The 25,420-nt window shown below is 42.5% G+C and overlaps 1 protein-coding gene across 1 annotated transcript in view; it reads left to right on the forward strand.

Moving 5' to 3' along the window:
* The window catches only part of LOC122795429 (glutaminyl-peptide cyclotransferase-like protein), a 498,301-nt gene that overhangs the window by 319,841 nt on the left and 153,040 nt on the right, over positions 1–25,420 (forward strand). Inside the window, exon 4 of the mRNA XM_044063688.1 lies at positions 10,150–10,249. Coding sequence (XP_043919623.1) covers positions 10,150–10,249 — 100 coding nt within the window. The remainder of the gene's footprint in view (positions 1–10,149; positions 10,250–25,420) is intronic.

A 25,420-nucleotide genomic window follows, 5' to 3' on the forward strand; every position in this document is an offset into this window, starting at 1 on the left:
TCAAGACACATTGAGATTGGATCCATACCCATCTTTATAGTCACTTACAGATTGTGTTGTCACTGCAGTGGTGGTGCTGCGGTAGCGTTGTCGCCTCACAGTAAGACTCTGTCTGGTTCGATTCTCAGCTAGAGCGTCTTCTGCGTGGAGACCTGCTTGAATGGGCATACCTTCATTGAAGGTTATGCGTCAGAGCTGGCAACTCGGCACATAAAAATCTACTACCAATCAGTGGACCGGAGTTCCGCTGTGGCGACCCCTAACCAGGAAAAGCAGAAAGACACAACAGCAGCAGATTATGTGCTGTCCTTAGAAGGACAGTTGAAATAACAGTTGTGATCGGATTAAAAATTAATGGCATATGTTTTAACTAAATAAAAATAAGTGTATCTGTGGTCAAATGACAACACTGGTTAGTCACTCTTCCAGAGACTCCCACCACATTCACCATTATGGTTGCTTAACTATGTATATCTCAACTGTTAGATTTTTTTTTTAAATACAAAAAAAGTGGCCACAATGATATTTTTACTTTGCTAGTTAAAAAAGTAAATCATTCCCCCTTCCCACAAAACAGGGTAGTCCCTTTCATCCATTCATACTGCCTGCATTACCCACCAGTGGTGACCACTTTGATTATGTACACCTCAGGTGGACAGTAGTATCTTTAGCTTGTTCCACAAACACACAGTAGTCCTGCAATGCCAAAAAGCAGTTGCAGGTGCCTCTCCTTGAAAGTCACTGGATGCACCCCCCCCCCCACACTCCCAACAGAGGCATCATAGAGACATACAGTACAATTATGCTTGCATAAGCTTAATAAAAATGGTTTATGAAGGTTTTTTTATTAAGAAACCACCTACATAGTAAAGGTACGAGTGCAAGAGAGTTAAAAGTGCTCCAAAACAGAATACTTTATTCAGTTATTCAAGCAAATCCTTTTGATTTCTTTAACCAGTATCAACAAAAAAAGTTGCAAAGAGTAGACAGTGCACATGCTTTGCATCCTCTCTCCCCCACATCCAAGTACCAGCTTTTCAAAATGAAAAATAAAGTATAAGCTAAACCTACAACAGAAAAAAGATGCATACAACTACTACATAATCTTCACATCATAATACCTTCTCCTCTCACATGCACCCAAACACCAATACCATCCTTTGTAAAGTACAGTGCTATCAATCCCCATTTCTACTCTACCTTTTTGTAGAAAACTTCTTTATGGCAGGCTGCACCAGTTTTTTTGTTTTTTTTTGTTTCTGAAATGTTTCGTATTTCACCTGGGCTGAGCTTGAAATTGTTCAGTACTGATTAGTGCATTATCCTGATAAATACTTAATAAATTTAAAATATGAACAATTTTTTTTAGGTGGTGTTGCTGACTCTTGTGTAGAGCCCATTATTTTTTTTGTGTCAAGCAGCTTGACTGTACAGCTGTTAATTTTATATCCGTAAGTACTGCTTGATTTCTTTCTAACTTCAGAATATCTTCCTAAATACTTCATCCTTAAATTTTCAGGGTCTACGTATTAGTTTCCCCTCAAATGTTTGGGAGTGCTCTGTATAGACTCTGACACCTTGAGTGACATTTTTCCTTACTTAAGAGGAGGTCAACACCTGTACCACACCACATGCAACACATAGCCCTCCAGAACACCCACCATCACAGCTCTCACATAAAAACACAAACCACACACCCACCTTTTCACGGAGGCTCTCTAGAAATCTACCCAAACAGCAGAGACCTCTAAGGCAGAAACGTACTCAACCACCACAACACAGCACAAACTACAAGACACATAGGTTGAGGGGCACACTGTGTAGGTAAGCTCAGTCCCTAAGGCAAAACAGCTTGCCCAATACACTAATCATAGGTGAATTGACAGTGAGGCACACTGATGTCCCACTCACTAGGTTGAATAAGGAGAAGGTAACAGCTGTCTATCAGATGCCAGAATCCGACACATAACACAGGCACTCTGGTCACTCCACAACAAGTATGACTCTGTCACTGTCCATGTGAGTGTGAATGACCTGAGATGCACCTCCCTGGACTACATGAAAAGAGACTTGGAGGAGCTCTCGGATTATGTGGCCCAGGCAGGTATTACCCTAGGCCTGAGCAGCATCCTACTGTCACCCAGAAGGATACCACTGTACAAGCAGAAAATGATTGACTTAACAATTGGCTAAGTTTCTGGTGTCATTCTAAGGGGATCCAGTATCTGTTTGCTTGGGATGACATGATTGACAGACTTCGATGCGTTATCAGAGATGGCCTGCATCTGTCACCCCTCTGTTTCCGGATACTGGCTACAGCTCTTGCCATCCCCTTAGTGTCATTTTTAGGTTATGTTCCAAAGCCAAAATTACCACCGTAATGGCTATAAATAAATGCAATCTGAGGTTCATGCTGCTCGATGCCAGAAGTCTAAATCTCAAGATTCACTTGCTCGAAGCACTCCTCAAAATGGAGAACATCGACATTTGTGCTGTAACTGAGATCTGGTTTAAAGCAGCAGAAAGTACCCCTACGCTACCAGGCTATAACTCATTCCACACCTTTCGGCCCAAGAACATGGACCAAAGCTCCAAAGGCGGTGGTGTCTCCATATTCATAAAGGATATGCACACCTCCAGACTAGTAGCCCAGCATAACGTATCTGAGATACTTCAGGTACAACTAACATTGGGTAAGACTGCGATTCAGGTCGTAGCCTGCTATAGGTCCCCAACCATGTCCCAAGACTCACTCCACGTTCCTAAGCACCCTGAAAACTATTAGGGTCAAACCCAACACTCGTACTAGGTGACTTAAACCACCCCTTCATCAACTGGGAAAACTACTCGTGCACCAATACACTGGCCTAATGCTTCCTGGAATTCATCAGTTCCAATGGCCTGGATCAGCTCATTCTTACCCCCACTAGAAGAAGCAATATCCTTTACCTGGTTATTACTAACATGGGCAACCGTTGCTCTACACCAAAAGTTAATTTCTCCCTGGTTAGATCTGACCACAAACTAATCACCATGGAACTCCACATCTCACCCACACCCCCTGCAAAGGTAACCGCCATGAAAAACTTCTCCAAAGCTGACTTTCGGCTCCTAAAAACAGAGGTGCTAACTTCACAGCACCCATGTCAATGGAAAATAGATGCATGACTGCTGAATCGTACACCAATGCACTGTACGAACATGAACATAAATGCATGGAACTAGCCATACCCCACAGAACCAAGATGCTCTCCTCCAAAAAAAAGGAAGCCAATCTGGTGGTCTCTTGCCATTAATTAACTCTACAACAGAAGGAAGAAACTGTTGTAGAAGAAGGTGAAGTCCCAAGACTGGAAAAACTCTCTTCTTAGCCTCGACAAAAAGTTGAGATCCCTCGTCAAAACCTCTAAAGCCAGCTATGAAGGCAGAATTGCATCAGACACTAAAAACAACCACAAAGCCTTCTATAATTATTTCAAGAATCTCCATGGCAATACCCAGGTTTGCTCTGAGTTACTGCTCAGTGGTACCTCCTGTATTGAGCCAACAGATATTGCCAACATACTGGCCAACAGATTCAGTGCCAACTTTACCCCTCTCTCCCTCCCTAAAGGACCAGTCACAATACCTGAGGAATGCCAGCCACCCAGCATTACTGCAGCACAGGTTAAAGCTGCCCTGTCCAAGGCCAAGAATACAGCTTCCATGGGACTCGACAGTATCCATGGATGTGTTCTAGATGAACTACAAAGTGAACTGGCATGATATCTGTGTGCCCTGTTCAATCACAGCCTCACCTCAGGCTTTGTCACTACTGAATGCTGAACTGTTAGTCATTCCTCTCCATAAAGGGGGAGCGACTACAGACCCTGGGAATTATCACCCCATTAGCCTGATGAGTCTGATATGTAAGGCTGTGGAGCGGATCATCATGGACGTAATTAACAAGGATAAAGGGAATCTCCAAACCCTAGATCCCACACAGTTTGATTTTGTGAAAGATCATGCCTGCTCTACCTTGTTGACTTCTTTGAGTCCGTCACCAGAGCTGTGGATGAGGGCAAGGCAGAGTTCATACAGCCTACCTCGATCTGACCAAGGCCTTTGATACCATTCCCCACTCAGGAATTATTGATAAACTCACCAAACTAGGCATCAACCCCTATATCATTAGGTGGGTTGCAAACTGGCTCACAAGAAGACCCCACAGTGTGAAAGTAGCAGACTCCAAGTCAGACTGCCATCCAGTCACGAGTGGAGTGCCACAGGAATCGGTCCTGTTCTGTTTGGCATCTACTTCTCAGAAGTTCAGGCCAACATGGAGTGACTCTGGCTGACCAAGTTTGCAGACGACTGCAAGCTGGGAGCAATCAACTCCCCAAGTGATGTAGACATCCTACAGAAAGGGCTCACTGAGACCAATGACTGGTGTCGAAACCATGGCCTTAAGCTTAATGCCCAAAAATGAGTTGTCATCCCTTTTGGGAAAAACTCAGTTCCTACTAATTACCACATCGATGGGAGCCCACTGAACATTGAAGGCGTTATAAGAGATCTGGGGACACAGGTTGACAGCAACCTGTTTCAACCACCACATTGCCACTGTGGTCAGAAAGTCCTGTGTGACACATCTCATTACCAAGGGTTTTGCATCCAGGAAGAAAGAGGTCATCATCTCTCTCTACTCTTCCCATTAGGCCAGTCAGAGTGTAATGCCCCATTTGGCATGTACCTCACTAGACACATATGCAACAGCTGGAAAGGCCACAAAAGTGCCTCACAAAGAGGATCCTAGATCTTAAACACATGTCCTACACAGACAGCCTCAAACTCCAGCTACTTTGTCTCGTATCGTTTACTAAGAGGTGATCTCTGCTTGACTTACAAAGCCATGTCTGACCCAGCTTTGTTAGAAAAGGTACATCTAAAGAAATCACAATCCCTCCACACCACACGCTCCAGAGACCTCAGCCTCATTACCACAATCAACAGAACATGCAGAAGGGACAGGTTCATAACCCAGAGACTGCCCATGCTCTGGAATGGACTTCCCATACATGTCAAGCAAAGCACCTCACTGGCCCTCTTCAAGAGAAATCTTGAGTAGATGGGAAATAGAAAGTTCACCCTGCGGATCACTCCAGTGGCTCTACTTGATAGAGGCACAGGAAACTAACGTTGGGCGTCACAGTGCCAGGGCACTTCTTTGGGCTAGGTTTGTAAAGGCTTCAGGGCCATTAGCCTAGTACAGACCTATGAACCTATGAAACCTATAAATAGTAATACTATTAAGGGGCATTGCATACTAGATGGTTTTAGGTCAAGCCTGAAGTTAGTGATGATAGAAACACCGGAATCTATGGAAGGGTTACATAAGTGGTGTGGGAACTGTAATAAGCACATAGCAAAAATAATTTATAGCAGCAGTCTCCAAACTGTTTTGCACCAAGGACCGGTTTCATGTAAGAAAATTTTTCACAGACCAGCCATTGCGCGTGCATAATAAAGTGCATAATATTTATTTATTTGACATTTATTTATCATGGAGGCCCAACTGGACTAGAAGTCCATTTTCAGCCGAGACCCATAGAGAAAAGCTCCAAAGTACAATAAAAAGACAACTGACAATTACCAAAAAAAAAAATGGCCATTCTGCGTAATAACATAACATTGATCTACTATGGTCGAGAGATATGTAAACCTAATGGCAACCATATTGACTTTCAAAGTTTATAAGAGCAATATTTAAAATCTGACCATATTATTTTGTTCTGTCCATCATACCCGTCAGCTGTACAGATTTTCGCGAAAAGGCCAAAAATATGAAGCAAAAATCTGGACAATTTCCCAAAAAAATCATGGTTTTCTGACAAATCTCTGGCAAAACTTTGAGGACTGAAGTCGGTAAATGATGGCAGACAGTTGAATTTCAGATTTCATATCCTTCATAAAAATTCATGCTAATGCAAAACCTGTTATTCTATTAACTTTCTAAGTTTGTAAGAGCAATATTTAAAAAGTGTCTGTATTTTTGGTCCTTTGTCCCCCCCATGATTTGTGGCTTTGTCCAGATATTTTGCTCCAACAGGTTGAGGTGTGCTGTCCAGATTTATTGTGCAAGATGTTGAGTGGCATGGTTGAGAGGTACGTAAACCTCATTGCTGCTGCTGCCAGGTATCAGACTATCTCTCTCTGTTCCTGACACACCACAGACAGTCTCGTGCATTCATACACGCATTTGCTCACAGAAGATCGTTCTCACTCTCTCTCGATCTCTCACACACACACAATCTCTCTTGCTTTCATGCATGCATTCACTCACACCTGCAGACAGAAACACACACACATGCGCGCACACACTTTTTTCGGTTTTACTTTACATTCGCTAAACAGCAAAAGTGCTGCTTAGCAAGTGTAAAATAACGTCTCGCTCTATCACTGCTCACACTCTCTCATACACGCACAGTCTCCTTTCACACACACGCATTCTGCTTTCATGCATGCATTCACTCACTCACACATGCAAACACACAAACTCATACACATATTCACTTTTTCGTTTTACTCCATGCCTGGCGGCCCAGTACCAAATGATCTACGTCCTGGTGGTTGGAGATCGCTGATATATAGTAATAAAAAGACAGACGTATGAAGATAGAGAAACACAAATGGTAATGAAAAGACAAGACCAGTGGGTAATTGTCAGACATTTGAAGTTAGACAATGTGACAAGGCTGTGAACAGAGTTGTTACTAGCAGAAGTATGAAGTTATTAGTGCCACAGTGCAAGTCCTATGTTTAGGTTTAAGTTGACATGATGTGTTACTTTGAGAGGTCATATTCTTGCAAGGTCAAAGGCAGAGTAGAAGCAGTGCAAAGAAGAGAAACAGACTAATGTGGAGAATGAGCATGAAGTCATCTGAGAAGAAACTGGCATTCTTCCTGAACCATGTTTTTGGAATTGGGGTTCATAGTTCCATGGTGACCATGTGAGAGAGACAGTTAATGGCCAAAGAGTACTGAAATAAACAGTGACCTAACAAAAACTCCTTGAATAGTTGAGAGCCTAGTAGATGCATTTTTGTATGAACAACTTTAAAGCTGTGCACTTGGTGCACAAAAACCCAAGGCCAGCTGTGAAAAGTTGAGGATGATCACCAAACTTGAAAAAGTACTGGTTACAGTATAGAGTATTATGACTGGGTCTCGAATAATAACCATTGTATTATGTGTTTTAGACATGGATGCCAAAAAGTTAATCTCCAGTGAAGCTCAATACGTAAATCTTGACATCCATGTTGAGAACACACAGTAAAGGGTTATGATCAGTGAGACCCAATCATAATACTTTCTAGTACATGGAACTTAATCTGCGCCATGTACTAACAGTTGCAGAAAACTTAACTTTGTAAGGGTACAAAGTATTTTACCTGCTTTCAAAGCCTTTGAAAACTGGTACAATACTTTAGCAATGTCAGACAGCAGGCAGAAATGAAGTGTTCCTTTGAAGAATGAAGAGCTTTAAAAGCTGTTAAACACTTCATTCTGCCATACTTTGTGTGTGGCATAGTGAAGCTGTGACAGATTTTAAAAGCTGTTTTAACTTCTGACACTGTTTTTGCAGGTAAACACTAACTCCTCTTTATCCCTAGCATGATATCTAAATTTAACAGCATTTAGAGATGTTTAACAAACTTGTCTTTTTTTCCCCTAATCCGACCATGTGGTGCAGAGGGATAAAGCTGTTATTGTACCCCAGATGACCCATGTTCAAGTAACACATTAGAAGCTGGAATGGTCCTGAATAGGGTGAGGGTGGGTGTAAGTGGCTGACTCTGGCTTGCTTGTCTTCAGGAGAGGGGGCTTGCCTAGGCTTGCTGCAGTAGCATCAGTATGAGCTGAGTGAGCTCTGCACTGGAAGCAGTATGCCCCTTGGTCAGAATGTGGCACATGCACCAATTGTGGAGCTTGCAAAGCTGCTGCAGTGTGAGTGGGTTAAGGCACACTTTCCAGCGGTAGTATAATGCTGCACCAACATCCTTGATATCCTCACTGGCCCTTAACATAGGTCTTATTCAGCCTAGGGAGAGGCTAAGGTTGGCCTGGTAGACCCTGTGAATGAGTGGAGCTGGTGACAGCTGATGGTCAGCTGCAGAAAGGGGGAGAAAAATCAAATTATAATCAAGGAGTTCTATGTACTACAGTCTCTTATGACCTGAAGGTGGTCAAAGAATGTGAAAATACATTTGGAAAGTGTCACAAGATTGTGGGTTCCCAAATCTGAAAAGACTGTTGCCGTATGAAATCATGATTTGAAGATGTATCTGTATAGATGGCTTGGCAGTACCTTACGTAAAATATTGCGCCCATTTCCATAAACTGTATTTTCGAAAGAGTATTAATAACACTAAAAAAGTAGTCAGCAGTGTTTAAAATTGCAAGAGAAAGGTATATGTGAGAAGAAGGCTGAAAAACCTAGATTACATTAACATTGCAAGTCTAAATAAGAAGAAATGAAGAGACTTAGGTAGCTACCTGCTTCTCTAGGTATGTATTTGTGGGGTCTAGGATAGAAAGTTATTGAATGAAGAGTCTAGACATGTTGAATCACATTGCTCTGAGATAAGATAAGTTACAACAGCTGTATAGTTTTATATTTCTTTCTCCTCTTTATGGATGCAACCAGTTTATAGTGCATGGAGCTCTGTGATTATACTCTGAAATTGGAGAAAAGGCAAGTCTATTAAGCATTAGTCTCATGCTAAAGCATTAACACTGTTCAGCGGCCACAACAGAAGAGCAGCTCGAACCTGTTCAACATTGCATTCAGAATTTTTTTTTTTTTTACCTGCTACCCATTGCTCTTTCTGGGTGGCCACTCTGTGTATTGGCTGTAAACGATGCATCTACTACACATTTTTTCATTCTGTCTGTAACTTTTGTAGTGCATGGGAGCAGGTAAAGCTTTCAGTACTGTAAAGAATTAATGATTGGGTCTTGCCAATCATAACCCATGATCTTGCATGTTCTCGACACTGATATCAAGATTCCCTCTCAAGCTTCACTTTCAAGGCATTTCTTTGCATCCTTGTCCAAAACGCACACCACCCTAGATATCAGAAACCTGATGATGATCCTCTGTGCTCAGAATTTTAAATGTCCAAATCTTAGAGTCCTGGTTTATTTTAGACTCTTTGTATTCCAAACAAATTAGTAAATGGTTACAGAAGTAATTGTCATTAACTTTTCCTTTGAGGCTGTCAGAAAAGAAAGGCAAAAGCACTAGAAATTGGGAACACACAATGCCTGATAGTGTCAGTGTTGCTTTTACTGCTGTCATAACAGTGGTATCAGACTAAAAGAGCTCTACATAAAATAGCAAGAATATTTGGTAAAAAACTGGATCTACAGTAGCCTTCCCAAGAATATACTGTCACCATGAAAATGGTCAGCATTTCACTGGCAGTCTTTGGTACTCAAGAATTTCTCCCAAATTTAGTGCAGCAAAAGGATCTATGTTAAATATTCAAATTACTAAAGATCGAACATTTAAATGTTCCAATATTTTACATAATTAAAAAAAAATAAACTAAACAAAAAAAAAAAAAAAAAAAACCTAAAGGGTAGGAAATGGGAATTTTTCCATTTCCGCACTGTAGCACACTGAAGTGCGATCTCAGAGTTGGTATATTTAAGTAGTGGGGGGTGTGGGGGTGCAGCGGTGGTTGCCCCCCTGTTTTTACACCCTTTTCCCTTTTTTTTGTAAATATTAATTTTTTTATATGTTCTAACATTTAATTGTTCGATCACTAACATTCGATCATTAGTTGGTCGAACAGTTAAGCGTTCAAACATAACGTAGACCCCAGCAAAAGGTAAGAAAGCTTTAAGTATTGGTGTCTGGATATATTGACAAAGGCAGCAGAACTGGGTATTTAATACCTATACAGTAATTGATAATAAAAATCATGAAAGAGCCACTCATCTCGCCCCCACAACACACATACATATATACCTTTTATTACCCTGCAGAAAATCAGTTTTCTCGAGTGCAGCATTGCTAACAGTATTCACCAGTCATTCTGCAGCTTATTTCATTGATGGCTTTGTGATTAGCTGGCTAAACTGGACATTTCTGTTTTCTTTTAGGATTTGTTTGTTCTTTTGGACCTGTTGGGAGCACCCAATCCTCTCTTTCTGAATCATTTTGATGACACATCACGCTGGTTCGAGAGACTTCTCAGCATAGGTTTGGAAATTTCCCATACACTTAATTTGGAATAGTTATATAAAAAGTGAATTGTGTGTTTCCTGTGGCTTTGTGGCATACAGAGATAAAGGCCTGACTGTGCCCCAGTCCACCTAATTTCAACAAGTGACCCTGGACGTGGAAGAGCTAGATGGGGGAGGGTTGGAGTGAATGGTCAGTGCCTGGCTTATCCATCCTAGGGAAAGAAATGGAATACAAAGGATTACCCCAGATAAAATAACTTTAGCTAGCACATCTAGGAGACTCTCCCTGATGCCCTCTCTGTGAGAGGAATAAAGACGTCTTATTGAAGTTTCAAGTAGTTTATTTTTTTAAGTACGCAGATGGATGAGTGTTCTTGTTCTAATGCAGTACATTCAACAGATCAGTTATTTAAAGCCAGTTAGAGGGAATGATAAGAAGGTCCCAGCAATTGGAGGAAAATCTAGGCGATGGAATAACAAGGAGCCAATCCCAAGGCTTAGAGGTTAGGCCCTTATTTGAATACTCCTGAAAGAGCATTGAGGGTTTACCAGCTTTGCAGGCTGTGGAACCTCATTCCTCATTAAAAGTTGTATATTTTTTATTTTTAACAAACAAATGTTTCAACTCACCATGAGGTACCGCTGTAGAACTGTATATTAAGAAAATACTCCTGCCTGAGCTTCATCGGATCCATCTTGACAGAGTGGTATGTAGAGTGATTTAATTTGATCATTGAAAATGCCTGCCTTTATGAGGCTATCACCAGACTTTAGCCTGCTTTGTATCACATGTAATATGAGAGGTTCTGTCACCCTTTGTGGGAATCATATTCCTTGAAAAAAATTATGAAAGCTTTATTGCAGAACTTTTTCCACTCTGACTTGTCCTTATCAGTGCTTGTATCACATGTAATATGAGAGGTTGTGCCCACTTTAATGGCTCTGATATTTCCTGAAATACATTATGAAATACTAATCATCTCTTTGGCAAAAAAGACTATAGTGCCTGCTTATAAGCGGCTCATATACATGACTAATGTGACCTGTCCTCATTTTTCCTGATGAAGACACCCCGTTTTTCATGCTGGGGAGTTCATCACTTAGAGCCACATTAGGCGACTTCCATTTTTTTGAAAAATACATGCATCCAGAGAAATAATTTACAGTGGAAACAAGTCACAGAGCTCATGGATGTGCACAAATAGAAAAATTCAAGTACAGTTTGAGACCTCAGAACCTTTTGTATATGCGTTTTGTGCCCATGGAGTAAATATCCACCAGGTGTTCAACTGCAGACCATGAAAATCTTTAATAAAAGTAAGAATCTCAGATCTTTGCACATAGACAGTGTGCTTATGGTGTAAAGAATACAGCAGTGTGGAGTAGTACCTTGGGATAACAATTTTCACTCTATTGCAAATTACAGAAGCTATGTTAAATGCAGGTCAAGTGGCTATGACTTGTTGCTGTGGGGTATCCACAGTAAGAGGCAGAATGCCCTGATCTCAGAGCAGGGTTCTATTGTGTTTGTCTGGTGTCTTCACTATCAAGCCTCTTTCTGGATGTAGCAGTTATTGAGGGCTGTTCTGTTCAGATTCTTCCTCTCTTCAGGTTCCATCTGGTGAAGTCAGGGTACTTCAGTTTACATTCTTCCTGTCTTCATGTTCCAGGTGAAGTCAGTGCAAAAGAGGGCTAGATGTGCCTGGCTAGATAAAGGGCTGGAAATTGGTGAATCATGTGGAAGGGCAGTTAACCAGTCTTCTGAGAGAGGAGGATGGTGCCATTTGGCCAAGGGCAGGGTTAGATGCAAGAGGCTAATGTAATCAGTACAGGTGTAGGTTGTCATATATAATATATATATAAAAAGGCCTATCTTCATTGGGAAGAACAATGAGGACTGGTCACATTCCTCATGTATGGGCAGCCACTGTGGTGCAGTGGTTAGCGTTGCCTCATAGCACAAGGTTCTCCGGTTCGATCCTCTGCTGGGGTGGTTTCTGTGTGGAGTCTGCATGTTTTCCCTGTGGTCGCTTGGGTTTCCTCTGGGTGCTCCAGTTTTCTCCCTCATTCCAAAGACATGCTGTAGGTGGATTAGACACACTAAATTGGCCCTAGGTGTCTGTGTGTGTGTATGCCTTCCGTGGAAGATTGAGTGCCGGGCTGGCTACTCGACACCGTAAAACTCTACTGCCAATCATGAGCGGACAGGTGATCCACTGTGGCGACCCCTAACTGGGAAAAGCTGAAAGGAGGTCACATTCCTCATGTATATGAACCTCTTATAAGCAGGCACTGTAATCCTTCTTGCCAAAGAAGAGAAGATTAGACTTTCATAATGTATTTCAGGAAATACGAGCTCCCTAAAAGTGGGCACAGCCTGTCACATTAAATGTGATGCAAGCATTGATGAGAAGTCAGATTAGAAAAACTTAATAAAGCTTTCATAATTTGCTTCAAGGAATATGAGCCCTACAAAGGGGAGACTGTCTCTCATATTACATGCAATATAAAACAGGCTAATAAAGTCTGGTGATAGCCTCATAAAAACATGCATTTTCAATGATAAAACTGTAAACCACTCTATAACTCTATTAGATGGACCAATTGAGGTTTAGGTGAAATGTATTTTTATAGTGGTAACTCATGGTGTGTTATCATTTTTTGGTAGTTAAAAATAAAAATAAAAACCTTTTAGCAAAGAATAAAGTTCCAGAGGCTGATGAGCTGGTAAACCCTTACGAGTCTTTCAAAAATATTAAGTTAATGGACTAACCTTTAAGCCTTGGGACTAGCTTCTTGTTCTTCCATCTCCTACATTTTCCTCCAGTCAGCTCTGTGGGGCCCGGCCACCATTGTCTGTAAGTGGCTTTAAAAAACGGACCTATTGGATGTATTGTATTAGAACAAGAACACTCTTCTACCTGCTTAAATGAATAAACTACTTGAATGTTTAACAAAGCATCTTTATTCCTCAACCACAGGGAAGGCATCAGAGAGAGTGAAAATGTCTCCTAGATCTGATAGTCATTTGTATTCTGTTTCTTGTTAGTTTTGTCACCCTCTGTATCACAGGTGAGATACCAGACCTGACACGAGATGTTGCGATTGCCTCTGTTTTCCATCTCAGGGGAAAGGGGATTGATGGTCCCAGTATTCCAATCACTACTATGCAGATGGATCCCTGCAGGCATTGAATAGGGCTGTAGACTGGTGACTGCTTGGTCTAGCCAAGATGGTGACTTTAGTCCTTTACATTGTGTGTATAGAAGCATTCACACTTTTGGGAAAGGCTTAGCTGAGCCTTCCGCAGTGATCTGGGTGTTCATGGAAGTCATCAGAGGGTGGCGTTAACACGAGCAGAAAAAACTGTGATGTCTCCCAAAATGACAGTTCTGTAATCTGTTCTCACCTCTCGCCAAACAAATTGGCCAGGATCATCTCTGACTCAAAAGGATTGAAAGGGACAGTAGATCACAGGGAGCTGGTGGTCAACAGGCAGTAAATGAATGAATAAATAAATGGTGAATATGTGTGTGCGTTTTTTCTACAATTTCTTAAATACTAAATGGTTTCATAATCTTACTGTTTTAATTGTCTAATGCTCTTGAGAATATTTCAGCCATTCTCTTTTTTTTGATGGTATTCTCTGTTGATTTCAGGCATTTTATACACATTTTCTTTTTTAATTGACATCAGTTTCAAATTTTATATGCTTAGTGCTATTTTGCTTCACAATTCAAGTGATTCGGGCGATGCACTTTTTTCAGTCAGTTTGTGAAATCCCATTTTATTGCTTTCTATACATTGGAAGTTAAAGGTCACTTTCCCAAAACTACTTGCATCACTTGACTCCTGACAAAACTGTTGTGAATTACAGATTTGTCCATCAGAGTACTTCTGTGCTTTCAAGCCAGCTGCTTGAGTGTGATAATGGATATTTATTACTGTAACAGTGCAGCAACAAAAAGAAAAAAAATGCCAGTAATAATTTATCCCAAACTGAGATAGGCTTGCCTATGGCAGTGAATCTGCCACCATCTAACCCTTACAGAACAAGATCTTGTCTTGAAGTATAGTGTTTGAATTGTAATCGGTAAGAATGAGCCTGTGACAGGCATATTGTAAAAATTGATTGAGGTGGTTGTTTAGCAATGCTTATTAGTAGTACTGCTTTAGGATTTTATACCCCCTTATGTTGACCAAATTAGAGCTTATACTTTCTACTCAAAATCATAGAGAAATCAAGATGATTGGGTGTTAAGTGCCATGTCCTATACTATATAGCCACAGGGGTTGCCAGTTAGGAACATAGGAGGGCCATGAGATGTCTAGTCATTTAAGTACACACAAAATATTTTGACACCCTCTTTAAGCACTTAATAGTGCTCACCTACAAAACTTAGCAGGATGTACTTTATAACCCTTGTGTAGATTTTTGTCTAATCATGCCATCAATAAGACTAGCTGTAAAGGGAGGTGTAGATCTGAGTGCATGTGCTGTGCGCTCCGTTTTTAAGAAGCATGTCAAAGACTGAGCATGCACGTATAAATGCCAGGCACATGCCATTCCTAGGGCCATTTTGAGAGTGCAGCCAGGGAGTAAGCATGTATGATTGCAGCAGTTAGTAAGTTACTTAAGTTGGTCAGTAATGTATATCGTGATGTGTTTGTATAAAATAAAGCTGCTTGAACAGAACCCATGAAGACTCCTTTATTGTGTCCAGAGTAGGTGAGTGACATGGTGTCAGAACCAGGATCACAGAGAATAATATTCAGAGCCGTGAGGGGCAGAGATGACAGTGAAGGTAAACTAGCATGAAAAAGAGCCGGAAAAGAATCAAAGGTAATGAGAATATGCACAAACTACTTATTTCATAAAAAGGACAAAACGCATTATTAAATAAGCGGGAGGCATAAAAGCTTTATTAACTAAGGGAAATGTTTAAAGTAAGTATTTGACGAAAAGATTAACAGAAAAGTAAAACGGGCATGTTTAAAGGCAAAACAGGCATGTTTAGAGTAAAACCAGCACAAGAAAAGTACAATGGGCATGAGAAGAGATTAAACAAGCAAAATGAATATAATAAGGGCAAAAAAGGCACATTAAACATAAAGTAACTTATTTTGCAAAGTCCAGTTACACAGAGGCTTGTATCTTGCAGTTATTTGATGTGTTTCTTACACTACTAAGAGGTGATTTTATGCAGTACAGTAATTTTAATAATATTACAGTGCCCGAGAGAAACTTATTTCACATAGTTCAGTTATACAGAGGCTCATTGTGCTATTGGGCAAAGTTACAAGTACTGACCTGACAAATTTCTGGCATATGTGTTCCTGCTTATTTGCAAAACCCTTCACTGGCATGTGTTAGTATGGCAAATGAATTTTGAAAGCCCTTACCTCTTGTATTTCATCAGAATATTGTAGAGAATTGGAGATTATTTGAGCAAGAGTACAATGTTTTTATATAAGCAGAAGGTAGAACAAATCCCAAAAGTATCTGTGCTGGGTACAAGCAGCTTATTCAGATAAAGATGCATGCACCAAGGCATTCATTTTGCTAAACCTAGCTTGGTCAGAGGCCATAGAAAGAGAGCATTCATTTGTGTATACACCATCAGTATATGAGAGAGAAGGTGAAAACCGTCGTATTGTTGTGCAGGCTGAGTCAAGGGAAGACCCAGGGTATTTGAAGCGCAAGTTCAGAAAGATGTGTAACCCACCCAACAAATATTACATTAGAGAGGCATTTGTTTTACACAAGAGATCAGAAACCAGGGGACACGTTTGCAGCTTATGTAACTGATCTGAGAAACGAGGCTAAAACTTATCTGTTTGGTGACTTAAAAGATGAATTAATAAAGGACTGGCTCGTGTGTGGTATTAATAGTGCTGCTGTGATAAAGATCTTGCTTCATGACTGATTTAACATTGAGTAAAGTCATAGAGATTTGTCAAATCCATGAAGTGACGGAAAAACACACAAGTATGCTTGCAGGTGACAGGAGCATAGTTTCAGCAGGCTCCATAGCAAATTTAGATAGCATGCAACACGTGGGAAACGGAAGTAGGCCTAAGCACATGGCAGCCACAGCCCCTGCTAGATTCAAAGTGTAATGTTATATCTGCAGACACATTTGCTAGAGTGAGAACTAATGAGCAACTCAATGTGGCCAGTAGTGTTCTTGTTGCTTATGGAGGTGAAGAGATTCAAACTTTAGGGCTGAGTGATGCTTTCATGTTATTTGGCCAAGAACTGTTACAAGTTGTTATTCTGTGTAGTCCGGACCAGTGCAGTCTTTATTGGGTCTCAAAGATAGTTTGAGAAAGAATCTACTTTCTTTTATCAAAGACGTTCATCACATAAGTGCATCTCCTAGTTCTAATTTTTCTGAAGCCGTTTTCCAAGAATATGCTGATGTTTTCGATGACAGGTTGGGCAAACTTCCCGTAGTGTACAACATGAAGTTAGATCCAGAGGTCACTCCAGTAGTCAAACCGGCAAGACGCGTTCCGATAACTATGCAGGATAAAGTTAAGGCTCAGTTGGATAAAATGGTGCAGCAAGGTGTAATTTGTCCAGTTACAGAACCAACTGAATCGGTATTGTCTATAGCAGCTCACAGAAAAGGCACAGACAAAATCAGAAAATGCATTGACCCCAAGAGATTTGAACAAAGCATTGAAAAGATCACATCATCCAATGTGCACAGTCAAAGAGGTTACAGCCCTAATGCCGAATGCTACAGTGTTTTCTGTATTGGATGCAGAGGGTTCATTTTGGCAAGTGATGCTTGATTTCAAATCCTCTTTACTAACCCCTTTTGGTACACTGGCAGATATAGATTTTCTAAGGATGCCATTTGGAATGTATTCTGCAAGTGAAGTCTTAGTGTGCATTGGAGCAAATTTTTTCAGGCTATCCTTGTGCCATAATAGATGTATTAGTTGGAGGCAGTGATGAAGCAGGGCATGACAGAACCTAAAGAAAGTTCTAGACAGAGCACGTGAACTAAACTTGAAGCTCAATCCTATGAAGTGCAAATTCAGACTTCCAGAAGTTACATATGTACGTCATTTATTTACCAGTACTGGCTTGAGACCAGACCTGATCAAGCAAGCAGCTATTCTTGAGATGTCAGTACAAGACAATGTTCAAGCTCTACAGCGTTTCCTAGGCATGATCAACTATTTAGGCAAGTTTATACCAGACTTCATTGAGCTTGACAACACCTTTAAGAGAGCCAATGCGCAAAAATGTTGCATGGTCATGGTTAGAACAGCACCAGAAGGCGTTTGAAGACCTCAAGCAGAAAATTGCCACCCCACCTACATTAAGATACTTTGATGTGAACAAACCAGTTACTCTCTCCTGTGATGTCTTAAAAATTGGACTTGGCGCAGTTATACTTCAAGAGGGCAGACCAGTAGCTTATGCATCGAACACTTACCCAAACTGAAATGCAGTATGCTCATATTGACAATAGTATTTACATGTTCCAAGTTTCATGATTATATTTATGGTTGAGCTGTTTGGATTGAAACTGACCACCAAACTCAAGATGTTCTTCCTGGTTCACTGTTGGAGTCATCACACTTGGGTTATCTGTCTGCAGGTAGCCCTCAGCCCGATTACCAGAGATTTAGTATTTCTGCGTCGAATGCTGTCACTTCCATGACGTCAGGTTGTGAAGGGTGCAAAAACAGGCAGCTGACGCTGTTACATCAGTCTTTCTTGCTGAGGAGGAGCCCGAAGCAGAAGCAGTTCGCAAGTGCTGGTCGGCCGCTACCTGAATTTTTTGGTTTCGAGTTGAATAATCCTGAAGTCTTCTAAAGCTAAGTACCCCATTGGAGATCCTTTTTTCTTGCTCTAACTGATGTCAGAAAAAGTTAACAATTGTCTTGCCTGTGGAAAGCAAATACCTCACGGAGGTTTTCATTCTTCCTGTGTCACCTGTTTAGACCCAGACCACGATGTCTCTGTGTCGGTTTTGTGCCTTGTTTAACGCTCAAACCATTCATCGTCAGGTCATCTTTGTCGCTGGTCTTTCGCTGTCGATCTCCGTATTCTGAAATGGCTTTGGTAAGCCATCCGATTACTTATTTTCCGAAAAAACATAGAGACAGACAGACTGCATACGTCCAAATCTGCCAACGACGCTTCCATTAAGCTAGTCGTCGGTACTCAGTGAGGCTCCTTTGCAGACACTGATGCCCACTTCTATGGATTTGCAGGCTTCTGCGGAGACCCATTTGGAGTCCGGCATGCCGCGAGATGCTTCTTTGACTATGGAGCCAGCGGATGTCTCTACCTTATATGGGTCTGGAGCTGCTGTGCAGGCACCTGCTTCTGAAAGAGTTTTTCATCCTACTGATCGAATCAGACTACTTTTTTTAACCAAAACTACCGAGTTTCTTAGGCCCAAAGTACCCACTACTCCTAGAAAACCGATGACCGAAGCGCATGCTCAGGCACCCATGCTACAAAAACAAATGCTTAGAATGACTCAACCTTATTACGCTTATTAGGGGAAGCCAGCCTAACCCCTGCTAAGAGACAGACTCCAGTCCCCTTCAGGTTCTACAGACCAGGAGTCCGATGACTCAGACCTTTCAGATTATGAAGACATGCCCTTATCCACCTATGAGGATTCAGATTCAGAGGAATCCATTCCCTCTGCCTCCCCTCCAGAGGATTTCTCTTTTGGTGAAACCTTGCATACTTTGAGAGCATTTTCATTGGGAATGCCAAGACTATCCTCGGTACAAAAAGAGACACTGAGAATTTTTAGAGTTGCATCAGCACAAGCCTTTAACTATGCCCCCTGTCCTGGATGTTGTGGATTGTTTTCATGGAATTCAGTCTTACTCCGAACACTTTACCTCTGGCCTCTATGAAAGAAGACTGGTACTACAGAGTACCTGATTCCCACAAGTTTCTTTTCAAGAATCCTACTGCTGATCCAGAGATCATTTCCCAGGGACCTAAAGGTATTAAGGCTACTACAGCCAAAAATCCTTTCCCTTCGGACAGAGATTCCAGATCTTTGGACAGATGGGGTAAGAAGGCATATACCTCTGCACCTCTTGCTATCATTACATTGAATTGCCAGTTTCACATGCTGAAATACCAGCAACATTTTACGGAACTTATTAAACAAAAAGTGGTATTTTTTCCTGATTGTGCAGAAAATAAAGAATTGCAGGAGCTTATGCACTCTGCAAACCAAGTTAGTAAGCATTCTTTGCAGTGTGGTTTTGATGCCCTGGAAGCATCTTGCAGGGCAGCAGTCACTCTCTCTATACATAGAAGACATGCTTGGCTGAAGGAGCAGGCCTTGCCAGATCATGTCAAATCTAAATTACTAGACGCTCCTTTAAATAAGGACTGTTTGGCACCAAAGCAGAAGTTGTTTTTTAAAAGATGGAAGAAAAGGCTAAGTATATGCAAACTGTTAAAGAATTAAAGTACAACCACCTAGATTAAGCGGGCATTGCCCTTCAAAACACAGGTCGTTTCCAGTCCTCTCCAGGCCTTCCCAAACAAGACCCAGGGGAAACAAACCACCCAGACAACTGTCTCAGGGTATGCAGAGATCTAAGCAATGGATCCGATCTTCTGAAAAAACGTAAAGATAAAGACAGACTGCATAGGTTCATATCTGCCAACGACACTTCCATTAAGCTAGTCGCCGGTACTCAGTGAGGCTCCTTTCCGCAGCCCCTGATGCCCACTTCTATGGATTTGCAGGCCTTTGCTGAGACCTATTAGGAGTCCGGCATGCCACGAGATGCTTCTTCAACTGTGGAACCAGCGAGAGCAGGGAGTGGTAAGCCACCTTTTTATGGGAAAAGCTCACAATGACTTCACAACTTTGCTTCCCAGCCCTGCCCAATTGCTTGTGCCCCTAGGAGGAAAACTTACCCTTCATGCAGAAAACTGGATGGCCATCACCCAGGACTGATGGGTCCTCAACATTGTAACCCAAGGATAAAAATTTTATTTCCATTAGATGCCAACCCCAAGTGGGTTTCCAGACCTTCTCCAAAACGGTGGGCAGAGACTCAAAACCAAGTACTTTCCCTGCTCAATAGCAGAGCTGTTCAGCCTGTTTCAGAAGAAGAGAGGGGTCAAGGATTCTACTCCAGACTATTCCTGGTACCCAGGAAAGAGGGCTCTTGGCGCCCAATCCTGGATCTTTCAATTCTCACCACCTTCCTAGTGGTACCAAAGTTCAAGATGCTTACCCTGCAACACCTCCTCCGTATGTTAGCCAAGGATGCCTAGTTAGTCACCCTAGACTTAAAAGAAGCCTGTCTGCACATACCCAGAAGGGAGTCATGCAGGGAAGTATCTACGTTTCAGGGCAGGGTCTATGCTTGATCAGTTCTCTGCACTTACCTTTGGCTTATCTACCACGCCCAGGATATTAACAAATTGCCTGGCTCCAGCCATTGCTTACTGCAGGCAGAGAAATATCCAAATTTACCCGTAATTGGATGACTGCCTGATTCAGGCGGACAGTCGAGTTGCTGCTTCAGCACCTGACATTTGTAAAAAGCCTTTTAACCTCATTGGGGTACATCATCAACGAAAATCACAACTGGTACCCAGTCAAAAGATTGTATTCCTGAGAGCAAGCTTGGACACAACTTCCCAGATGGCATTCCTCACTTCAGAAAAACAGGTCTACCTGACAGACTACTTCAAATGACCACCAGAACCCAGCTATCTGCAAGAAAAATACTGCAAGCCATAGGCTTCATGGCCTTATGTATTCTGCTAATTCCAAGACTGCATATGAGGAAACTTCAATGGTACTTAAAAGACTTTGGTGCCAACATTCTCAGGACCTGGAAACAGTCATTCCTATCATACCTTGTCAAAGGACAGAGTTCCTTTGGTGGGCAGAAGCGTGCAACCACAACAAGGGACTGCATTTTACTCAACCCCACGCCTCCCAGACCCTAATCACAGACTCATCAGATTATGCATGGGGGGGGGTCACGTGTCAGGAAAATGTATTCAGGGCCACTAGAACCCAAGGCAAATTCTCCTGCACATTAATAAAAAAGAGATGCTAGCTGTACAGAATGCCCAGACAGCTTTCAGATACCTACTCTTTCCAGGACAACTGCTAATAAAAACAGACAACACCACAGTTATGTGGTACATCAACAAGCAGGGAGGGAGCCCATTCTTACTCACTCTACAGGTTAGCCATGGCTCTGTGGAACATGGCCTTGGACAGCCAAGTGCATCTTACAAGCTCAATTCCTGCCAGGTGAACACAATTCACTGGCAGACGACTTAAGCAGAAATATCCTAGACCCACATGAGTGGAAATTGGAGCCCAGCACCTTCAACTTTCTGATACAGAAATGGGGGGACCCCAGAGGTGGATCTCCTTGCCCCCCCCCCGACAACCACCAGTTAAGCAAATTCTGCACCAGGAACCCTCACAGCAGGGCCTGGAAGGTGGATGCCCTATCCTTTCAATGGGAAAACCTGTCAATCTATGCCTTTCCCCCCTCTGCCCCTTATCTCAAAAGTATTACTCAAGATAAAACAAGACAGGCCAAGGACAATTCTGATTGCCCCAGATTGGCCACACCAGCATTGGTACCCACTCCTGCGCAGCCTGTCAACGGTGCTACCCTGGCACCTACACCAGACCCCAACCCTGAGTTCTCAGCAGGAGGGGCAGATTTTGCATCCACAATTGCAAACCCTAAATCTTGCATCCTGGCTTATTCCTTAAATACTCCACCAGCAACCCTAAGCAAGCAGGTGATGGACGTCATCCTTGAAGCCAGAAGGCCCAGTACTAGGAAATCTTATGCTGAAAAGTGGAAAAGGTATTGTTCTTGGATTCAGTCTATAGGAAAGGACACAGCACTGCACTCCTTACCTCTAATCCTGGATTACCTAGCAAAACTACTCCATAGAGGCCTGTCCTTCTCCATTAACATCCATGCCTCTGCCATTTAGGCTCATTACAATACCGAGCCACCTCTAGTCTCTCGCCCTCTCATCAAACAGTACCTGAGAGGGGCAAACAACTTAAGGCCACCAAGGAGAGCACCCACACCTGCTTGGGAACTTAACTTTGTACTGGAAAAGCTCATGCCTCCCCCCCTTTTGAAGCTGCTGCTTCAGCAGAGTTAAAATTCCTCTCTTGGAAAACAAGTCTTGTTTCTAGCCATCACTTTAGCTAGAAGAGTGTCTGAGTTATAAACACTGATGGCTGTAGAACCCTTCGTTTTTTTCCATGCTGACAAGGTTTCCCTCAGAACTTAACCCTTCCTTTATTCCTAAAGTGGTGTCCAGTGTGGCTCTCAACCAGTCCATCCATTTGCCAGCCTTCTTCTCTAATTCTCAAAATAAAAGAGAAAGAATCCTGCACTCTTTGGATGTGCACAGACAACTCGGATTCTACCTTGCTAGGACTAAGCCTTTCAGAAAATGTGACCAGCTGCTAGTCAGCTTTGCATCAGAGGCAGAGGGCAAGGCCATTTCAAAACAAACCATTTCCAAATGGATGATACACTGCATCCATTTCTGCTACAGGCACCATGGGAAACCAACCCCTCAGGGGGTCAGAACACATTCCACTAGAGCTACATCTACCTCTACAGCATTTCTCAGGGGAGTCCCTACAACAGACATACTGGAAGCTGCTACCTGGAGTTCTGTACACACCTTCACCAAGCATTACCACCTGCCTAGCTTTTCAAAATCCAGGGCAGGATTTGTTACAGCAGTCTTGCAAAGGCCTGCTAGCCAGCCCTAACTCTTCTCGACTGCCTCTACCCTTCCTCAGCTTTGAGAATCAACCCAAGTGTGATGGCTGCAACAGTGAAACACCTAACGTAGTACAGTTGTGTATACTTACCATAAATGTAGATGTTTGAGTGTATTCACTGTTGTAGTCGTGGTTTCCCTCCCTCCAGCCCCCTGGTTTTCTGTATCTCTATCTCTCCTCTCTATGGCTATTCCTACTGGTATTGGTATTTACATTTTACTGGTGGCGTTTTCCCCACCATATACTAGCTTCCTGTTTGGGGACTCCTGACATTTGGGACAAGAAAAACTGATGTAATGGCGTCTGCTGCCTGTTTTTGTACCCCTGACGACCTGACGTCATGGAAGAAGTGACGGCATCTGACGCAGAAATACTAAGTCTCAGGTATTCGGAACGACTGAGGGATACCTGCAGGCAGATAACCCAAGTGTGATGACTGCAACAGTGAATACACTCTAACATCTACATGTATGGCAAGTGTACACAACTGTATTTTACTGTTCCAAAGGAGCCTATGGATTCAGCTCCAGCACGATTACATAGACTGAAGCTCAAATTGCTAAAGTAAAACTTCAAAATGATCTATAATGAAAAGCCAACTACTCTCTCTCTGGCTGATACCTTATCCAGATTGTCCAGGATTACAACAGTACTACTTGATAATGAGAACTTTGACGTTAACGTGATGGCAATGTGTAATTTTTGTACCAGTAGGCTTGATGAGTTGAGAGATCACACAGACTGATCCAATTTTGCAAAAGCTCAGTCACTCCATTAATGTTGAATGGCCATCAAAACAATCTAGTGTACCACCTGAAGTGCAAACCTATTTTCCTTACAGAGTTGAAATGTCGGAAGATGGCATTTTCAAAGGTCCTAAAATTGTTGCTGTTCTTCGTTTCACTGTTGCAATCATCACATTTGGGTTATCTGCATGCAGGTAGCCCTCAGCTGGCCTGAATGCCAGAGTCTTCGGATTTCTGCATCGGATGCTCTCTTCCATGACGTCAGGTTGTCAGGGGTATAAAACCTGCAGCCGATGCCATTACATCAGTCTTTCTTGCTGTGCGGTGCCCGAAGCAAAAGCAGTTTGCAAGTGCCAGTTGGCAGTCGTCTGAAATTTTCGTTTTCGAGTTTCAGACCCGAAGTCTTCAGAAAAGATAAGTACCCCGTTGGGGATCCTTTTTTCTTACTCCAACCAATGTCCGTAAAAGTTAACAATAGTCTTGCCTGTGGAAAGCAAATACCTCATAGAGATTTTCATTCTTACTGCATCCCCTGTTTAGGCCCCGACCACGAAGTCCCTCGCTGTTGGTTTTGTGCCTTTTTCAACCCCCGAACTATTCGTTGTCGGGCTATTTTTGCAGCCAATTCCTTTTGTACTCTATCTCAGTACTCTGAAATGGCTTCATTAAGCCATCCGACTACCAATATTCCAAAAAAAGCAAGGATAGAGAGACAGACTGCATAGGTACAAAACCGCTGATGACGCTTCTGTTAAGCTAGTCGCCAGTCCGCCGGTACTCATTGAGGTGCTTTCTCAGCACCTGACACCTACTACTTCAGATTCGCAGGCCTCTACTGAGACCCATTCGGAGTCCGGTATGCTGCGAGATGCTTCGACTATAAAACCTGCGGCTGTCACTACTGATGGGTCCGGAGCCACTGTGCAGGCACTGGCTTCTGAGGGTGTATTCAGGCCTACCTACATTCATATTAAACCAACGCCATTGTTTTCCTCCAGGCCAAAAGCTCGCCCTACGCCTGGGAAACCGGCGACCAAACCGCAGGCTCAGGCCCATATGCCCCAAAAACAAATGCTTAGAATGGCTGAAGACTTTATTGCCTTAATTAGGGGAAGCCAGCCTTCCCCCTCTAAGAGACCTAGAACTGAATTTCTTTGATTCTTCTGATCAGGAATCTGATATTTCTGCTCCTTCTGATTACCAGGATTTGCCCTTATCTACTTATGAGGATTCTGATGCAGAGGATTCCATTCCTCTGCTTCCCTCCAGAAGATCTTTCTTTCGTTGATACCTTGCATACTCTTGGGAAGCATTTCCGCTGGGAAAGCCAGGATTACTCTGAATCCAAAAGAGACTTGGGAATTCTTATTCTTGCCTCAACACAGGCCTTTAGCTGTCCCTCCTGATGATCATCGTGTTACCCTGCTGCAGTCATCACATTTGGGTTATCCTGTCACAGCGGTCCCCAGTCGGCCTGAATTCCAAAGTCTTGGTCCGGGCCGGTTGCTGTCGCCTTCCTGACGTCAGTGCACCAGGTGTATATAAGAGGCATCCAACACCATTTTCTCCAGTCTTTCTAGCCGCGCAGTGCCCGAAGCAGAAGCAGTTCGCAAGTGCCGGTCGGCTGACACC

This window comes from Protopterus annectens, chromosome 1.part0 (assembly GCF_019279795.1).
Source record: "Protopterus annectens isolate FY-2018-M chromosome 1.part0, PAN1.0, whole genome shotgun sequence".
Classification (NCBI taxonomy): domain Eukaryota; kingdom Metazoa; phylum Chordata; order Ceratodontiformes; family Protopteridae; genus Protopterus; species Protopterus annectens.